Here is a 20,893-nt window from a genome sequence, read left to right on the forward strand (position 1 = left end):
ATAATGTATTAGGCCTGCTGCACAAACCTTATTTCCTACAGAACTGGTTATATTAGGTTAATGTTAAATTTTTTGTTAAAGTATTGTTCAAATAAATAATCTGAGTGGTAGATCTCAGCTTGCTGGGAAAGTGACCTTGACACAGAAAAGGTTGGTGACCACTACCCAAGGCAGATTAAATGAAATGAGGTGGCCATTGGTCTGAGGTTGTGTGCGAGCGTGCACAACGAAGAGGGCCAAGTGAGTGAGACGGGGCACGTGCACCTGGGGTTGGATCAGAGAGGGAAGGGAGGGACGACACCTGGTAACTTGTGCATTCTGTTTGATGTGCATGTTTGAATCCCTTATATGGGAGCAGTCTATAACATGGTAATCTGTGTTGATGGTATTTAGTAAATGAGATGAATCAATAAAACAAATAAGTGAAATATTCTTACCAACGCAAGAACAATACTATAGAAACCCCTAAAACAAATCAACATTCAAAGAAAGTCTAGCCCTAATTGCACCATGACAGTCGCTATCTAAATCACTGTCAACCTGTGCACCTTTGTCGATGTTTGATAAGAGTGCATACGTGGCAGCTGTATGTGACGGCATGTGGATGTGTGATATACCTGGTGTGTGACTGTGGTCACATGAATAGGCAAGGAAACATATTTGGTGAGTTTGTGAGTGAGGGAGTATGACATTAGTGCATGAACACATTCCCAACAGGCCTAGCAGGTGTGTAACAGACAAGGTGTGTGTGTGTCGCTCCCAGGGAAAGAGAGGAGTAAGAAAGACAGGGGTAAGGGTTAAGCCCTTGTGTTCACAGAGCCTGCTGAGGGATAGAGGGAGGGAGAGAGAGAAGAGGGGGCAAGAGGTGTCTGCCTCTGGGGCTGATTGTGGGAGGCGAGACTGAGCGGAGCCGGAGTGGGTAAGGTGAGCCCGGGAGGAGGAGGAAGTATCTCCACTAGGAGGAATGACGACAACGCATTCTACACAGGGGAGATAGAGCGAGAGGAAGAGAGGTGACGCGAGAGAGAGAAAAAAAATAGGAGACAGGAAGCGAGAGAGAGAGAGAGCGGGATCAGGAAAGACAGTGAGAGATGAGTAAGGAGCGAGAGGATTCATGGAATTAAGATGGTCTAAACAGATTTGGGGAGTTTAGAGTTGCACTCTGGCTTTTGTGACAGGAGGAGGGGGACTGATTCCACTCCGGGATGTTATCAAAAGGACAGGACTGTTTCTCTGTGTGAGAGCAGACACCAAACAGCAGACACACACCACACAGAGATGGATAGATACCACATCCATCCATTCAGGTATCCCTTTGGTAATCTACCAAGCAGCAATGCTAGCTAAAAACGAATTCCAAAAACAACTTCCGATGCACAGAGTACCTGGGGCTGAGTCCTCTTAGATCGTATGATCTATTATTTGTTTTCATTTATCAGTTAAAGTGAGTGATGGTTGCTGATAATGGGCCTCTGTACACCTACGTAGATATTCCACTTTTTTTTTATTTTTTTATTAAAAAACTTTGCTGTTTCCAGCTACAATAGTCAATTACAACATTAACAGTGTCTACACTGTATTTCTGATCAATTTTATGCTATTTTAAATGGACCAAGAAAATGTGCTTTTCTTTCAAAAACAAGGATATTTCTAAGTGACCCCAAACTTTTGGACGGTAGTGTACAGAGGGGCAAAAAAGTATTTAGTCAGCCACCAATTGTGCAAGTTCTCCCACTTAAAAGATGAGAGGCCTGTAATTTTCATCATAGGTATACTTCAACTATGACAGATGAAATGAGAAAAAAAATCCAGAAAATCACATTGTAGGATTTTTTATGAATTTATTAGCAAATTATGGTGGAGAAAAAGTATTTGGTCAATAACAAAAGTTTCTCAATACTTTGTTATATACCCTTTGTTGGCAATGACAGAGGTCAAACGTTTTCTGTAAGTCTTCACAACTTTTTCACACACTGTTGCTGGTATTCCTCCATGCAGATCTCCTCTAGAGCAGTGATGTTTTGGGGCTGTTGCTGGGCAACATGGACTTTCAACTCCTTCCAAAGATTTTCTATGGGGTTGAGATCTGGAGACTGGCTAGGCCACTCCAGGACCTTGAAATGCTTCTTACGAAGCCACTCCTTCGTTGCCCGGGCGGTGTGTTTGGGATCATTGTCATGCTGAAAGACCCAGCCACGTTTCATCTTCAATGCCCTTGCATCAAAATCTCACGATACATTCATTCTTTCCTTTACACGGATCAGTCGTCCGGGCCCCTTTGCAGAAAAACAGCCCCAAAGCATGATGTTTCCACCCCCATGCTTCACAGTAGGTATGGTGTTCTTTGGATGCAACTCAGAATTCTTTGTCCTCCAAACACGACGAGTTGAGTTTTTACCAAAAAGTTCTATTTTGGTTTCATCTGACCATATGACATTCTCCCAATCTTCTTCTGGATCATCCAAATGCTCTCTAGCAAACTTCAGACGGGCCTGGACATGTACTGGCTTAAGCAAGGGGACATGTCTGGCACTGCAGGATTTGAGTCCCTGGCGGCGTAGTGTGTTACTGATGGTAGGCTTTGTTACTTTGGTCCCAGCTCTCTGCAGGTCATTCACTAGGTCCCCCCGTGTGGTTCTGAGATTTTTGCTCACCGTCTTGTTTGTCTTCCATTTCCTAATAATTGCTCCCATAGTTGATTTCTTCAAACCAAGCTGCTTACCTATTGCAGATTCAGTCTTCCCAGCCTGGTGCAGGTCTACAATTTTGTTTCTGGTGTCCTTTGACAGCTCTTTGGTCTTGGCCATAGTGGAGTTTGGAGTGTGACTGTTTGAGGTTGTGGACAGGTGTCTTTTATACTGATAACAAGTTCAAACAGGTGCCATTAATGCAGGTAACGAGTGGAGCACAGAGGAGCCTCTTAAAGAAGAAGTTACAGGTCTGTGACAGCCAGAAATCTTGTAGGTGACCAAATACTTATTTTCCACCATAATTTGCGAATAAAGTCATAAAAAAATCCTACAATGTGATTTTCTGGATTTTATTTCTAATTTTGTCTGTCATAGTTGAAGTGTACCTATGATGAAAATTACAGACCTCTCATCTTTTTAAGTGGGAGAACTTGCACAATTGGTGGCTGACTAAATACTTTTTTGCCCCACTGTATATATGGGGGCAGGGGTGTATGTATACCCATTGATTCTTGGAGAATATAACTATACACCCAATAACATTCATTTATAAGTCTAAGTATTAACTAAGTATTCTAGCTTTAAGAACTACATCGGTTAAGGAAGAATGACTTTTTATCTTTCTTAAAACACTCCAATACAAAAGTAGCCTATTAGGCAGGCTACACAAATAGTAGACAGAAATAGGAAGTTAGGTTCAATCTAGCAGTGGAGAAAGAAATGTATTAAGAGTCAAAAAGCTTAAAACTCTTTACATTCGTGGGAATTGAAACATTTCTTCCAGAAAAAATATGAAAAGCATATGCATAACCATTGTAGCAATTGAAAGGGAACAATTTGGAGATAATGGGAACATTATTAGAAAATACTCTGGATAACATAAGACTATTCATGGAAAACGTGGGGTAGGCGCAACATAACATTTAGAAAGGTTTGAGTGAGAGGGCTAACTGGAGTCTCCAAGTGGCACACACCTCTCCAAAATGTGCACAGTTCTTAAGCAATTTCACTGCACTTATGACTCACAAGAAGTCTTCAACTATAAGGTACTGTTTTGAGCTCTCCTAGCTGTGCCGCTGAGGAAGCAGAGCAAGCACACTTGTAAATGTTACATTTAAAAACACTCCCCTGCATCACCAAATTACTTTTGTAGTTTACGCAATCCAAAAATGGTCAAGTAAAAATCTCGATCTGGGTCAGGCGGGCATGATTTCAAAGCTTTTTCTATTGCCAACATGACTAGCTAAGTTCTAAAATAGGATCTGACAGTGCTAGGCTTGCACAAGGCAGTTCAGAGAAACAGACTAATGTTGGTGCGTATATAGAAAGGGGTCATGAGTGTATTCAGGTGCGTGTGCCGCGCCAAATATTCTTCACAATGAACAAACAACGGCTCAACTCTGTTCAGAACAACCCAGGGTTTGACAACACGTCATCTTGTAACTGTACAAACATAGTGATCATAAACGTTGACACTATATATGACATGGGTTTTATGATTTGGAAATGTGAAGAGCCCATTTGGACTCACAGGTGTTTGGCTTGCTCGTATGACATCAAAACTGTATTTATTATAATTCACAGTGTCTCATCTTTCAAAACACATGGTCCTCTTATTTACACTATGCCCCCAAAGTTGCCCAATTACAGGGAGGGAAGGTGACAGCTTCTTGTCGCACATCAAATCAAAGTTCATTTGTCACGTGCGCCGACTACAACAGGTGTAGTAGACCTTACAGTGAAATGCTTACTTACAGGCTCCAACCAATAGTGCGGAGGAAAAAACGTGTGTGTGTGTAGGTAAGTAAAGAAAAAAAACAGTAAAAAGACATTTGAAAATAAGAGTAGCAAGGCTACACACAGACACCGGTTAGTTTGGCTGATTGAGGTAGTATGTACATGTGGGTAGTTAAAAAGAGAGCGCTGTTATAATCTGAGACCTGATAATTCAGCAGCCAATTAAAGCTGTGTTCTTTAACACACACACAAAGAGAGAGAGACCACAGAGAGAGAACAGAGAGAGAACAGAGAGAGAGGAGGCCCATTGGTGGCTATATCAGGAGCCAGCTGACTCATCAGTACACTCTGTGCCGCATCACTGCACTGATAGCCAGATCCCCCTCCAACATTGCAGTCACCACCTCTTCTCTCTCTTTCCCACTCCTTCTCTCTTTCCGTCAAATGTTTTGTTCCACTACCTCTTGCAATTTGACTGGCCATTTCGCTCTCATCCTTCTCTCTTTTTCCCTCCTCTCCATCTCTTTCACTGCTCCCTTCTTTCTCTTGTTTTCTGGCTCCAACTCTTCCCATGTTTCACCCTCTTCCTTCCCTCGATGCATTTCTCTGTGCCCCTCTCGCTCTCTAGTGTCCTCAATCTGCTGGTGGCACAGTGGGTAATGCCAGCTGACACCCTGGCACTGGGTGGCATGCCCCAAACAGCCTACATATGGTGGGGTGTTTGTTGTGGTAGCCGGGGAAGCCATGTTTTACTACATGAGCCACCCAAACATCTGAACTGAAGACGTGCTGTAGGTCTGACTGTACAACACTCCGAGAGCACGCCCTGTCCCACCGCGTAAACACACACGGGGTGGGAACTATGAGTGTCAGTCTGAGGTGGAAGGATTGTCTCTAGTAAAACGGCGGGTTGGACCTCCTGCTTTAACAAGCCACTGGGATTGGTGACATCACCATATTCACGCTCCATGTTGCACAGTGGCCCAGGCTCAGAATAGACAGTTACACTTGAAGTGACATGGCAGGGAGGAGCCACGTATCCGCAAAAATGAATTAATACAGTCATCTCTTAATTCTTGTCAAAGGAAATATATGTTTTTTTACATGAAAAAAGAGAAAACGGTATCAGAGTTTTAGGGCAAGAGCATAGGTATATATATAGTCATGAATTGAAGCAGTGCTCAGAGCATGACTATCCATTCATTCATTTATTTCCTTCCTTTTCCCTCTGATATAGTTTAACGTTTAATTTCCTACATCCCCCATTCTCTTCTCCTGAGCAGTCTGTCCTTCTCTTCTCTCTGATGATGTCAGCATGTATCACACACTCAGTCAGCCCTGCTCCTATTTACAGATACCTGCCTTGCAGTGGAAGAAAGACAAAACAATCACTTCCTGTGTGTGTGTGCGCGTGTTGATCTCATCCCACGACCCCCTCAGTGGTCGTTGCGTCACAGGCTGAGTCGGTGCATAGTACATAGCGAGCATCCTTGCACTCCATTGTGAGCGGCGAGTGTTAGGTGTGGGTGAGGTCCTCAGAGTGAGCAAGAGTTGCAAGGTGAGGAGTGTGAGGTGTGTATAAAGAGTGTGTAACCCCTTGAGTGGAAGGTTGGTATAGTTTTATAAGAATCGCAGGCTACATGTCATACATCTTAAATGGGGAGAGTTGTGCTTGGTGTGTGTGTTTAGAAAGCCAGTTGGACCTTTACCGATTTGTCTTTCAGCCTCTCCCCCTTGATGAGGAAGTCTGCTGTGGTGTTGGTGGTGGTGGTGTTTGGGTCTGTGGTGCTGCTGTTGCTGTCCGCTGTCTGGCTGACTTTGTAGACGGTAACGCAGCTGAGGCCCCCGCCTCCCAGAGGCAGCCACCCACCACTGGAGTCATCCCGAGTCATGACCACTGCTCTCACACGCGCATAACTGTCACTGCAGAGAGAGAGAGAGGGAGAGAGAGAGAGAGAGGGATAGTTAGGGTGGGACCGCAACAAGACCATGGCATCAACTACCTCCACATATAGAGAGAAGTTGAACACAACCATGTTGCCTCATGAATATAGGGGTGCCATTGCACACAGACAGAACATGGTTAGACATAATGACTGCAACACATTCCATGACCACTGCTTGAACACACACTTTATAACTGACCGTGATGTGACTCTCTCACAACTGTCAGTAAGTGAGAGAGGGAGAGAAAGAGAGAGAACCAGAGACAGGAAGACAGAGTTTGAGGTGTCAGAGAAAGACAAAATCATTTGAGCAGACGGGTCATAAAAACAAACGTTTAAACATCTTGGCCATCTATTGTTATAATCTCGACCTGGCACAGCCAGAAGAGGACTGGCCACCCCTCAGAACCTGGTTCCACCTCTAGGTTTCATCCTGGGTTCATGCCTTTCTAGGGAGTTTTTCCTAGCCACTGTGCTTCTACATCTGCATTGCTTGCTGTTTGGGGTTTTAGGTTGGGTTTCTGTTTAGCACTTTGTGACAGGGCTTTACAAATACATTTGATTGATAAAAGACAATGGCAGGAGGACCTGGGAACCCAACACACCCCAAAAACAACAGGATATTAAACTCTTGAATAACCATTTACAACCTCCATATCCCATGGGCTTCACTGACATGATTTTGACAGGACTTATCCTACTGGTTAGAGTTGAACAAATGGTAATAGCCAAGGATACCCAACCACAATCAATAGGTATTGGAGAGAAGCAAAAAATGAAGCATAAAATGCAAATCTGTTAGAGTCTATAAAGATACCAACTGAAAACTCAATCCCAGGTTACCATAAACTAAAACGCACTATGGTTATAACTAACTAGCACCACATTAAAAAGGCCCCTACATATGACAGAGGCAGAAAGTCGGTCTTTTGTGTGTGGTGTGCGGTATGTGTGTGTTGGGGGGGTGTCAGTCAGTGCATATGATGTGTCCCGCCCCTTTCAGGTCAAACAGTGGGTGAGTGACCACGTGGGCAGGCTACAGTACCAGGCTCATGCTGTGGCCTCACCTTTCCCCTACAGCAGGCCAGGCAGGTAGTTACTGTAGTGTAGTAAATGTATCCAGCCCTCTCCCTGTGCTCTATGGCTGCCGTCTGATGGCTCTCTGATTAGATAAGAACATTCCACTGGGCCACCGGAAACGACAAAGGTCAAAGTGTGCTGAGGGTAGCACTTTACAGATCCTACTAGTAACATATTAAAGGCTGGGAGGAAGAGAGAAATGAGGGAGTTTGACCGCGAGACGTCTCTCTGTGGCACGGTGCACCCTCACCGAATGATGACGCCAGTATGGAGGACCAAACCTGCCATAATTAAAAATAAACAAATAATGAAAAAAATTGACACAGAGCAACGAAATACGAAAACTGACCCAAATTAAATGCATTTCTCTCCACATACCTGTATGTATTCAATTATTGATCTATTATCCAATTATTTACACTTTTCATTTCTGTATGATAATGACAGGGTGTCAATGACAGGGTGTCAAATGTCTGTGGGTGGTATCTAACACACCATTGGTTGTCACGGCGTGTTGCTGTATTGCTTTTGCCTGGCTCTGATGGTCCACAAAGTAAAACTACACATACTTGAGAGACCAACCAGTAGATAGCTACAGTAGCCCAGTTCTTCTGGCATGTAGTATGGCTGCAATCAGATGAGCGGTAACCAGAGACTTGGCGGTGCTGGCTAACACTGCTGAAAACATTACCTCTCCAGATGAACTGTTTTCAGTGTGGAGGCATGCATTAAAAAATTGGGTCAGCTAGCTGCTACAACAGACAAAAGTGAACGCGTTAGTTCTTAACAATTTGAAGGAAGTTGCCCGAGGACTTCAGATTCTGGCTGAATGAAAGCAAATCCCTGCAGCAATGTTTCAACATCTAGTGGAAAGCCTTCCCAGAAGAGTGAAGGCTGTTAGCAACTAAGGGGGGGACCAACTCCATGTTAATGCCCATGATTTTGAAATGAGCTGGCCGACGAGCAGGTGCCCACACACTTTTGGTCATGTAGTCTGTTTTCTTGACACCCCCTTATTATCATATTGGAAGAAGAAATAAGGCAATAAATAATATCAATTAATAAAATGAATTAGTGGGATTACATTCTTTAAATCATTATTGATCCATTGGTGTGCATTTACTCATCTATGTATTCATCTATTTGTGTGTGCATTTATTTATAATTATGGCAGGTTTGATCCTCCATTGCCAGCGCCACTGGGTTTGGTTGGGAACATGTATTTACCCCCTCCTGTTAATTGTGATCAATTGTAGTAGTCAGTGAGCCCGGAATGAGAGAGGAAATGCCAAATGACGCTTGATGACTGAAAATGTACAAAACGTTTACAAAGAGACTGCCTATTCAAGTACTGTCAAATAGGCTAACGGTCTCCGTCAAAAGACAGTTCCTGTCCGAGTTCCGTTTTCTCCACTCATACCAGTGTAAAGTCTCTCCACTGCAGCAACAACTCAAACAGGTGCCCTTTGCCCTGCAGCCACAACTCTTGGCAAACCTTTATGCCAAGGTTATTAGTTATCAATTAATCCATTTTAGTAATCGAGCTTAAACATATTTTTTCCTTGCATCCAAACTTAGGTAGACCTGCATACAAATGCTAGCCAGCCCTGGTAATAGTTGACCAAAGTTCCTTCCAGGATCAATGACCAAAGTTAATAACTACAAAATAAATTAACTAACAAAATAGGAAAGTTGGTTTAAGCAGCCTTGAAGCCAAACAGTCAATTCTGGTCCCGGTGGAAGGAGGGATGAGAGGTGGGAGAAGGCCTACTGCATTACATCACTTGTGCACATAATGTCGTAACACACTCCTGGTCATGCTAATCAAAAGTAGCCTTCCTTCCTAGGAAGATGGATTCATACAAACATTAGGGCTTGAAACAAACAGGAGAGATGTGAGCTAAGATTTTTCCTGTGCGAGCATTTGGCTTGAAGAGACAATTCTCTTTACATTCCACTGCTCAGAGGGGGTTCGAATCTAGGGGTAGAGTCGTACACTACCTACGGGGGTAGTGTACGTGACGTGAGATATGAATCAAGATTTGCTTCTTTACAATACAGTAATATTTCTATACCAGTGTTTCCATTAGCTGGTAATAAAATTGCCCCCAGCCAATTGTCTGGGAGAAGAACAAACATGCAATATATGGCACTTTAGCCTGTTCATTGACTGAAATATGTCAATGTAGCACGAGAGCTGCTGATACAGCTCAAAACAATGGTTGTTACTGCTGGAGTAAAATGTGCTTTAATAAGCCCAATCATTGAGTAAAACCATTCTAAAGGCAATTGCACGTGTAAAAAATAAAAATAAAAAAAAATAATAATAATATAAAAATAAAAAAAACTATGGCCACGATTAAGCGGTACTATTTTTTAAACTGGTAATTGACACTTCCCATTCAAGTGCAGAGACAACTAGGCAGGCTTCAGCGTGTCACACACCACTTTGCAATGAGCTGGAGGCAGTATGCATTTTGAAAACATATACATAATTTTTTAAAACCTGAATGTTTTACTACATATTATGATGCATGTCTTACCTTGCTTCAAAGTAGCCAAGCCAAAATCTAACCAAACGTGCAGGCAATTATTTTATACAAATATTGAAACAAGTAGCCCCCCCTTTATGCTGCTGCTCCTCTCTGTTAGTATCTATACATAGTCACTTTAATAACTCCACCTACATAGTACCTCGACTAACTGGTGCCCCTACACATTGACTGTACCGGTATCCCCTGTATATAGTCTCGCTATTGTTATTTCACTGCTGCTCTTGAATTATTTGTTACTTTTATTTATTTTTTTGTTAATCTTTTTCTTAAAACTGCATAAGGGCTTGTAAGTAAGCATTTCACTGTAAAGTTCACTGTTGTATTTGGCGCATGTGACAAATAAAATGTGATATGACGTCGCAGGTTACTACTTCACAGGAGAGCCATTTGAACGTTAACTTTTTTTTGCTGTTGATCAAAATGCGTTTTTGGGCAGAAATGCCTTCTGGAACATGTGAACTTTCATGTGCCTTAATAACAAACATGTATACCATCTGTAAATACGAATACAAATTGTTAAATTACGATTCTAGTAAAGCAGAAACCTTCCTGCTAATGAATGGACTGGACATGCCGAGAGATGAGTTCAGATGGGTCTGCCTTGTAGCACCTTCTGTTTATAACATGATCTGCTCTGTACATGTAGATAATCCTTTCTACTGCAGCTTTCTTGAATGATGATATGGAGAACTGCAAAAGTGTTTCTCTGGATTACATCTTCAAACTAAAGGCAACCATGGCATCCGTGACAAAGCGGGAGAAAGATCAGATGACATTGGCATTGCACACGGTCAGTGTGAACCAGAGTGACTTGTACAAGAAAGCTGTACAAACAAAACGGAAATGACAAAGTACGTGATATTTAATGAAAAGGGTTGCAGTCTGCTGCGAAGCGTTCATCCATGTATACAGGTAAGAGTCTAGCTACATTTTCAGATATAAAAGTTTCTCATTTTGCCAGAAAGCTATAAAAATCGGTTTGTATTGCTAGTACTCCATGGATTGGGATTATAGTTCATTATTTAGCTAGCTAGCTAGCTAGCTGTCTAAACAAAAAGACTCCAACTTAAAGCGTACTGTTAGCTTGCTAGCTAATATTAGCTGGCTGGCTCACTAGCTAATGTTACATGTGTGATCTGTGAAGCAATATTATTCGTATCTCAGGAAACCATTCACATTGCTAGTTATAGCCTAATGTTAGCTAGCTAACTAACATTGAACCTAGTTGGGTAGCTTTAGCTAGCTATGACAATCGGTTTGTATTGCTAGTAATCTATGGGTTGGGATTATGGTTCATTGTTTAGCTCGCTCGCTAGCTAGCTACATGTCTAAACAAAAGACTCCACTTCGCCAGATGACATAACCCATCAAATTAGCCAGGAGTGTCTGGCGGTGATTACGGCCATTTATTGTATAATAATGCTAATGTATTTGCACCTGGAATTTGTCTTTCAGCATCAATAGAACACGCCCGACTCTCCTCAATCATTCATACAAGGAGAATGGTCTAATGCCTCCCATCAATAGAGCCGGCCCAAGCAAGCACAGGTTCCACCTGAAGCATGGGGAACTTGCAGCGAGTTGTGAACTTCATCAACAACTATGCAGAAGATTATTATTATTACCAGGACACCACCCAGGAAACAAACCCTTTGGTGGAAAGCTGCTGCTATCTCATGTGACAAAATCAGCGGTGTAGTGTCTACTAGGGATATGACAACACTTGCATAAAGCATAAACAAATATTTTGTTTATTATTTTACCTTCAACATGATTGGCAATACTTTTCTAGATCTCAAATTATTTGTGTAGTCAGGCTGTCTTCCTTCAGGAATCTGTGAAGAGACTGCTGGTGTAGTGAAGGACAGCACTGTGACAGGGGTCAACATTCCACAGCTAGGCCTCCCGGGTGGCGCAGTGGTTAAGGGCGCTGCCAGCTTTGCCATCAGAGTCCCTGGGTTCGCGCCCAGGCTCTGTCGTAACCGGCCGCGACCGGGAGGTCTGTGGGGCGACGCACAATTGGCCTAGCGTCGTCCGGGTTAGGGAGGGATTGGTCGGTAGGGATCTCCTTGTCTCATCGCGCACCAGCGACTCCTGTGGCGGGCCGGGCGCAGTGCGCGCTAGCCAAGGTTGCCAGGTGCACGGCATGCCAGCTTTGCCGTCAGAGTCCCTGGGTTCGCGCCCAGACTCCGACACATTGGTGCGGCTGGCTTCCGGGTTGGATGCGCGCTGTGTACGGCTGGTTGGGTATCGGAGGACGCATGACATTCAGCCTTCGTCTCTCCCGAGCCCGTTAGTTGTGAGTTGTAGCAATGAGACAAGATAGTAGCTACTACAACAATTGGATACCACGAAATTGGGGAGAAAAAGAGGTAAAATTCAAAAAAATATATATATAAAAAAATTAACATTCCACAGCTGGATGAATTTTCATTCCATCGTATAAGGTTATTCTTATTATTATTATTATTATTATTATTATATTAACTTGGGTGATGTTATGTAATGTCTTCCATTTTTTTGTCTATTTCCTGTTGTTGCCAAGGAGCGTTCGGACTCAGTCAGTACCAGGTTTCAGCTGCTGCATATAGCTGATGTCTTTCCTCCCATAGATGATCTGCCTGTACAAGCACCACCTGGACTGGACACAACTAGACAAACTTATCTTTTTGAGAAGATCGGGAGTTGTGCGACAAAGATGGACATCACATACCCTGCACCAAAGTCAAGGGCAGAACAGAAACAGGCTCTCCGAATATAGATTCCCTTGTTCATACGTGGTGTGAACGGACGGGTTCATCACTGGAGGCAAGTTCCCAGTCATCCGGACTATCTTCAGTGCCTCTATGCAAATTACCATGAATCTCTAACATAAACATAAAAGTCATACGTTGCTGATAATATTTGTAATATCCTGCTGCTCAGCCACTACCTCTTAATGTATGCATATAACTGAACTTGTCTCACCAGTTTCACTGAGATCGTTATTGATATTGTTATTGTACATACAGTATATTATTTTGTTCTTTCTCTACTGGCATTGACACTGTTTTTACCATTTTTATATTGACACTTTCTATTCTTGATATTGCTAGTAATCATTTCACTGTACCATTTAAACCTTCTGTAGTGACCCATTTCCCTGAACAAGATGTGGCTGGGGGTTACATAATTTCCTTCACATGACCCATCAATTTAGACAAGTGTGTCTGGGTAAGCGTCATCTAAGATCTATAAAATATGTTTATCTGGACACTTTTTGATATTGCTACTATGCAAGTAACCATTCAACTGTACAGTTGACACTTTCTGTAACCTGCGCATGTAACAAATACTTTGATTTGTGTTTTTTTATATACCAGAGACAGTAATGTGAACAACAACATGACCAGCACCAAAGTTAGATTAGGATATAGGCCAAGTACTAGATAGTTTATTTCTACCTGGAGTTTCTTTTTGTAGGCTACTATTTTTAGTCTTAATCTTTGGTTGTTTACTACACTTTTCACTCTGTTTAGCACATGGCCTCACATGTGAACCCTTAAGGAGATGGGTGGGACTAAGGCTTAAGAGGGTGTGAATGATGCTGAAAGGGTGTAGACAAAGAGCTCTCCAGTAGGTGTACCATTTTCTCAAAAGTGGGGTTACAAGTTTATCAACTATAAAAGCAGAATGACTTTCCCATTGTTCCTCAACTGCAGTCTATGATATACCATTTTGTAGCTTTGAGTCTTTGCTTCTATCCAATGTAAAAACCAAAATTGGTCAGTCACATTTTTTGCTGGTCACAAATGACCATTTGAGTTATGCCGGAAACCTGGTAACTCAATATCACTGAATAATGCAGATGGTTTCATAAACCGAAGAACATCCATATTTCTGGAGGTATCACAATCAGGTGCTACACATACACTCGCTCTGCCCTTCAACCGCTTACTAAAGTGTTGTTCCAATTCATTTCAATCACTTTTTAACCGCAGCCCTTTTGATTTGAATGAAACTTGCCGTACATATTTGCCCTTGGTAGAAGTAGTCAGAAAGTTACTGTTTGTACCTGAATGCCAAAACATTTTAGGAGATTGAGTAGAGCTAGATGATATGGACAAAATATAGCACTGTATTTTTCACATTTGACGGTATGACAGTATTTTATGTTTTGGAACAAATTTGCTTTGAGTAGTGTGTGACCCTAGGGTGGAAACAAAGTGATTTCAATGGGTCTATCTCCATTTTGATTGGTTCATGTTGAATTGAACAGTATAAAACAAAAATATCAATTTCTGCATTTCCTGCACTCATTTGAGATCATTTACACACTGGCATTGTATTTCCAAACAAATGTAATGCACTTTTGATTAAATCTTCAGCGCTCATTGACAATGCATTGAGTAGAATGCTCAGTTGGGCATCAATTAGGGATGCACGATATATCGGTGAACACAGCATTCCTAACTTAGCCCACAATGTCTGCTGTGTGGATCGAGCAGTCAACAAGTCGATCAGTCATTTGAAAGAGTAAGAAAGTTTGAGCGAGACAAGTGAAAGGCGAAATCCATTAAAGCCAATATAATGGAATTCATTGCCCTTGACAACCATTCTGTCGTGGGTGATGTTGGCTTTCGCCGACTGGTCGAGTACCAGTACACACTACCAAGTGCGCTACTTTTCAGATGTTGCCCTACCGGAGTTACACAGTAATCGTGTCACTGCTATTAGCTTCACGACATACATACTATGGAACGCCGTTTTTGCAGTCATTTTCATTATACATAGCAATGATTTAGGAATCCTTGACAGTAAGTATTAGCTAGGTTGCCACGTGTTGTTTGCCTATTGAAATGTAACTACAGTTCATGAAAATAAATAGCTAGCCAGCCACTTAACCCCGTTACCCAAAACTAAGGTTATATGCAGCCAGTTAGTGAGGCTCAACCGGACCGGGTTATGTGTTGCGAAGCTAGCCACAATAAGGATTAGGCACAATAGTGGAATTTGCGGTTTGCCTTCAAAATAAAAGTGTCATTGACAGTGATGCAAATGAATACAAATAGCAGAATTGTGCCATACTTTTATTTTGAAGGCTAACCGCAAAATCCACTCTTGTGGCTAATCATCGGGGCTCACTTCACAGATTGGTCTGACTACCATCAATCAAATAAGAACTGTCTTATAAAATTATTTTAGATGACACCTAGCTATATAGGTAGCTACTGAAACAGCTATAGCTACTGAAACAGATATCGTTTTGCTATGTTTTTGGGGAAGATCATTGTTTGCATCCATGAGCTAGCTAGCTTTTCTTTATGACCAGCACTGTAGGTGCGCTAGACAACTACCAGCATCATAGCATATGCATCGATGAATCGATGAATCGTTGTGACATATGAAATACGAGTGATAGTGTAATCAATGTGTAATAACTACATTAAAATTATGAACGCGTTAAATTATTATGCGACGTGCAGTCATATTCAGGTCCTGATTGGTCAAATAGACACGTCAAATAGTATATATTTTGACACGCAAAGACCCAAACGGCGTTTCATAGAAATCCTGGTTGAGAATGAAACGACTGACCAAATGAACAAAGAAACAGAACAGCAAATAAGTAAAATAAATAGGTTTTGATTATGTCTTACTGGTACTGGGAACATACGTAAATGCCAAAAAAAGTACTTTTTGTTCAGTGTGGTGTGCGTGTGTGTAACCTTTATTTAACTAGGCAAGTCAGTTAAGAACAAATTCTTATTTACAATGACGGCCCAGACGACGCTGGGCCAATTGTTCGCCGCCTTATGGGACTCCCAATCACAGCCTGGATGTGATACAGCCTGGATTCAAACCAGGGACTGTAGTGACACCTCTTGCACTGAGATGCAGTGCTTTAGACTGCTGCGTCCATGTTTGTGTTTTAACTATTTAACTGTACTAGAATGCTTAAGGCAAATAACATTTTTAATATTGTTCATCGGTTTCGTTTTTTTGGCAAGGAAAATATTTCGGATATCGGCCAAAAATGTAATGTCGGTGCATCATTAGCATCAAAACAATATTGTGATGAAACATGCAACCCATGAATAGTTAGAATATAAATAATAGTGGGCACTTTGAATACGAATGAAAATATACGATACACATCGCATATCACATTTAATAAACCAAACATTCAAATACTGTTATAGAACATCAAGTAAAAACCCAAACCGGTCCGTGCATCAATATCGGAACATAGTAAAACACGTTATACCACCCAGCCCTAAGATTGAGGTGCTTAAAGTTGACCCATTTTGCATACCCCACTCCACCATGAGACATCTATGTCTTCATCACTGGAAAATATACACAATTGATTTTGATATAATTTAAAAGCTTCCAAACACTAACAATTCCTTGAATTATAATTTTTTTAAATAAAGAATTATATCATTATTTTAACATCAATTCGCTAAAAACGCGTCAACTCTGTTTTTCACATTGTAAGTTAAACCCTATTTGACATCTGAGGTGTTTGTGTTGTGCCTGTCATCAGTTGAGACACAGTATACTCTTGAATACAGGTGGGTGTCATTTCAAACATTTAAATACAATGAACATAGTGCATTCAGAAAGTATTCAGACCCCTTCCCTTTTTCCATATTTTGTTACGTTACAGACTTATCCTAAAATTGATTAAATAAATGTTTCCTTAATCTATACACAATACCCCGTAATGACAAAGCAAAAACAGGTTTTTAGACAGCTTTGCAAATTTTTATAAAAATAAAACAGAATGACCTCATTTACATAAGTATTCAGACCTTTTGCTATGAGACTCGACTCAAATTGAGCTCAGGTGCATCCTGTTTCCATTGATCATCCTTGAGATGTTTATACAACTTGAGTGGATTCCATCTGTGGCAAATTCAATTGATTGGACATGATTTGGAAAGGGACACATTATATAAAGGTCCCACAGTTGACAGTGCATGTCAGAGCAAAAACTATGCCTTGAGGTTGAAGGAAAGGCCGTAGAGCTCCGAGACAGGATTGTGTCGAGGAACAGATCTGGCGAAGGGTACAAAAACATTTCTGCAGCATTGAAGGTCCAAGAACGCATTGGCCTCCATCATTATTAAATGGAAGAAGTTTGGAAACACCAAGAAGCATCCTAGAGCTGGCCGCCAGGCCAAACTCAGCAATAGGGAGAAAAGGGCCTTGGTCAGGGAGGTGACCACAAACCCGATGGTCCCTCTGACAGAGCTCCAGAGTTCCTCTGTGGAGATGGGAGAACCTTCCAGAAGGACAACCATCTCAGCAACACACCATCAAACAGGCCTTTATGGTAGAGTGGCCAGACGGAAGCCACTCCTCAGTAAAAGGCATGACAGCCCGTATGGAGTTTGCAAAAAGGCACCTAAAGGACTCTGACTATGAGAATCAAGACTCTCTGGTCTGATGAAACTAAGACTTAACCATTTGGCCTAAATGCCAAGCGTCACGTCTGGAGGAAACCTGGCACCATCCCTACTGTGAATTATGCTGGTGGCAGCATCATGCTGTGGGGTGGTTTTTCAGTGGCAGGGACTGGGAAACTAGTCAGGTTTGAGGGAAAGATGAACAGAGCAACGTACAGAGAGATCCTTGATAAAAAAATCTGCTCCATAGCACTCAGGATCTCGGACTGGGGCAACGGTTCACCTTCCGACAGGACAACAACCCTACCAAGACAATGCAGGAGTGGCTTCTCTGAATGTCCTTGAGTGGCCCAGCCAGAGCCCAGACTTGAACCCGATCGAACATCTCTGGAGAGACCTGAAAATGTGCCACATTTTTCTAAAAACCTGTTTTTGCTTTGTCATTATGGGGTATTGTGTGTAGATTGATGGGAAACATGTATTTGACCCGTTTTAGAATAAAGGTTGTAATTAGAGGATGACCGATTATGATTTTTCAACGCCAATACCGATTAGTGGAGGACCAAAAAAAAAAAACGATACCGATTAATGGCCGATTTTTATAATAATGACAATTACAACAATACTGAATGAACTTTTATTTTAACTTAATATAATACATAAATAATAAAATCTACTTAGTCTCAAATAAATAATGAAACATGTTCAATTTGGTTTAAATAATGCAAAAACAGTGTCGGAGAAGTAAAAGTGCAATATGTGCCATGTAATAAAGCTAACGTTTCAGTTCCTTGCTCAGAACATGAGAACATATGAAAGCTGGTGGTTCCTTTTAACATGGAGTTCAATATTCCCAGTTAAGAAGTTTTAGGTTGTAGTTATTATAGGAATTATAGGACTATTTCTGTCTATACCATTTGTATTTCATTTACCTTTGACTATAGGCTGGCCAGCCTAACCTCGGTTGTTGATAGGCTTGAAGTCATAAACAGCGCTGTGCTTCAAGCATTGCGAAGAGCTGCTGGCAAACGCAGGAAAGTGCTGTTTGAATGAATGCTTACGAGCCTGCTGCTGCTTACCACTGCCCAGTTCGACTGCTCTATCAAATCATAGACTTAATTATAATAAACTCAGAGAAATACGAGCCTTAGGTCATTAATATGGTCAAATCCGGAAACTATCATTTCGAAAAACAAAAATGTTTATTCTTTCATTGAAATACGGAACCGTTCCGTATTTTATCGAACGGGTGGCATCCCTAAGTCTAAATATTGCTGTTACATTGCACAACCTTCAATGTTATGTCATGTCATAATTATGTACAATTCTGGCAAATTAATTACAGTCTTTGTTAGGAAGAAATGGTCTTCACACAGTTCACAACGAGCCAGGCGGCCCAAACTGCTGCATATACCCCGACTCTGCTTGCACAGAACACAAGAGCAGAGACGCAATTTCCCTAGTTAATATTGCCTGCTAACATGAATTTCTTTTTTTTGAATTTTACCCCGTTTTTCTCCCCAATTTCGTGGTATCCAATTGTTTTAGCAGCTACTATCTTGTCTCATCGCTACAACTCCCGTATGGGCTCGGGAGAGACGAAGGTTGAAGGTCATGCGTCCTCCAATACACAACCCAACCAAGCCGCACTGCTTCTTAACACAGCGCGCATCCAACCCGGAAGCCAGCCGCACCAATGTGTTGGAGGAAAGACCGTGCACCTGGCAACCTTGGTTAGCGCACTGCGCCCGGCCCGCCACAGGAGTCGCTGGTGAACGATGAGACAAGGACCCGGAGCCGGCTCTTGATAATTGAGACCATATGCTGGTGCGGTTGGCCCTGGGTTCCTCCTAATGCAAGACAATGCTAGACCTCATGTGGCTGGAGTGTGTCAGCAGTTCCTGCAAGAGGAAGGCATTGATGCTATGGACTGGCCCGCCTGTTCCCCAGACCTGAATCCAATTAAGCACATCTGGGACATCATGTCTCGCTCCATCCACCAACAGTTGCACCACAGACTGTCCAGGAGTTGGCGGATGCTTTAGTCCAGGTCTGGAAGGAGATCCGTCAGGAGACCATCCACCACCTCATCAGGAGCATGCCCAGGCGTTGTAGGGAGGTCATACAGGCACGTGGAGGCCACACACACACTACTGAGCCTCATTTTGACTTGTTTTAAGGACATGACATCAAAATTGGATCAGCCTGTAGTGTGGTTTTCCACTTTAATTTTGAGTGTGACTCCAAATCCAGACCTCCATGGGTTGATACATTTGATTTCCATTGATCATTTGTGTGTGATTTTGTTGTCAGCACATTCAGCTATGTAAAGAAAAAAGTATTTCATAAGAATATTTCATTCATTCAGATCTAGGATGTGTTATTTTAGTGTTCCCTTTATTTTTTGAGCAGTGTATATTGTTCGCTTTCTGCCGTGGTTGAGAAGGCCAAGCCCTTTGGATGAGTTATCTGTACAGCTGCCAATGCTTGATTTCCTTGCATTTTTCTCCCGTCTGCTCCTCCCCCTCTTCTCCAAGCAGAGCAGGCAGGCCCATTGCCCTAGCAACTCCAGACGCCACACAGACACAGCGTGTACACATGCTGCTTCAAAGCCTGTACTGTTGGTCCTTCAGACTAGCATGCGTCAAAACAAATTTAATTTGCACAATGTCTCTCGTTCACATTTGCTTGTAAATGTCCAAACGCACCAAAAATGACATTCGCATTCGGTAGCTCCTACCTATACATGTATAGCTTTATGAGCTGGTTTGCCTGTCTTTGCAATTTGATTATTTTCATTTGCGCTCTTTAGCATATTTAGGTACCAGCGTCCATGCAAATGTGCTATTACTTTTGTTAGCATTCTGGTAATAGACAGCCAATGGCCTTTTCTTTTTTTGGTGCCCCCTTGTGTAGTACTAAGCCAGTAATACTGTAAATCCCAGGATGTGAGAAGGACTGTATTACAATATGAAATTCAGGATACCACCCAACTCTACTTCAGACCACTGCAATTTAGCTGGTACATCATTGAAATGTACATTGAATTGAAATGTTTACTTCCAATTACTACCACAAAGATGGCCATCAGTCCACCTACTGTCAAATGTCAACTTAAAAGGGGAATGCCTATTCTATTATATATTTTTCTATGACTTCAATAGGCTTCTTATGGAAGATTGACAGTATAATTTAAAACAGTTGATATTCTCATCCAAGTCAACATTCTCTGATGTGTGGACCACCAACCACCTTTGTGCTACCATTTGAAAGTTACATTTCAAATTGTATTTATCAGCCAAAACATGACACCCACCCTGTATTTAAGAGCATGCTGTGTCTCAACTGATGGCCGGCACAATGCAAACACCTCAGATGATGTTAAACAGGCTCTAAGCTACAACATATGCGAAAATGAAAAATATCTATTTTTTAACGCTTTTCTTGATAATTGATGTTAACCTGTTGATCCTACTTGAGACGCAGACGTC

The 20,893-nt window shown here is 41.9% G+C and overlaps 1 protein-coding gene across 1 annotated transcript in view; it reads right to left on the minus strand.

Annotated features, from left to right (window-relative positions):
* Nucleotides 1-20,893, minus strand: part of LOC110497753 (sprouty-related, EVH1 domain-containing protein 1) — a 76,096-nt gene that overhangs the window by 24,606 nt on the left and 30,597 nt on the right. The window contains exon 2 of the mRNA XM_021574093.2: nt 6,137-6,350. Within this exon, the coding sequence (XP_021429768.2) occupies nt 6,137-6,350 (214 nt within the window). The remainder of the gene's footprint in view (nt 1-6,136; nt 6,351-20,893) is intronic.

Source organism: Oncorhynchus mykiss, chromosome 19, assembly GCF_013265735.2.
Source record: "Oncorhynchus mykiss isolate Arlee chromosome 19, USDA_OmykA_1.1, whole genome shotgun sequence".
NCBI classification, from domain to species: domain Eukaryota; kingdom Metazoa; phylum Chordata; class Actinopteri; order Salmoniformes; family Salmonidae; genus Oncorhynchus; species Oncorhynchus mykiss.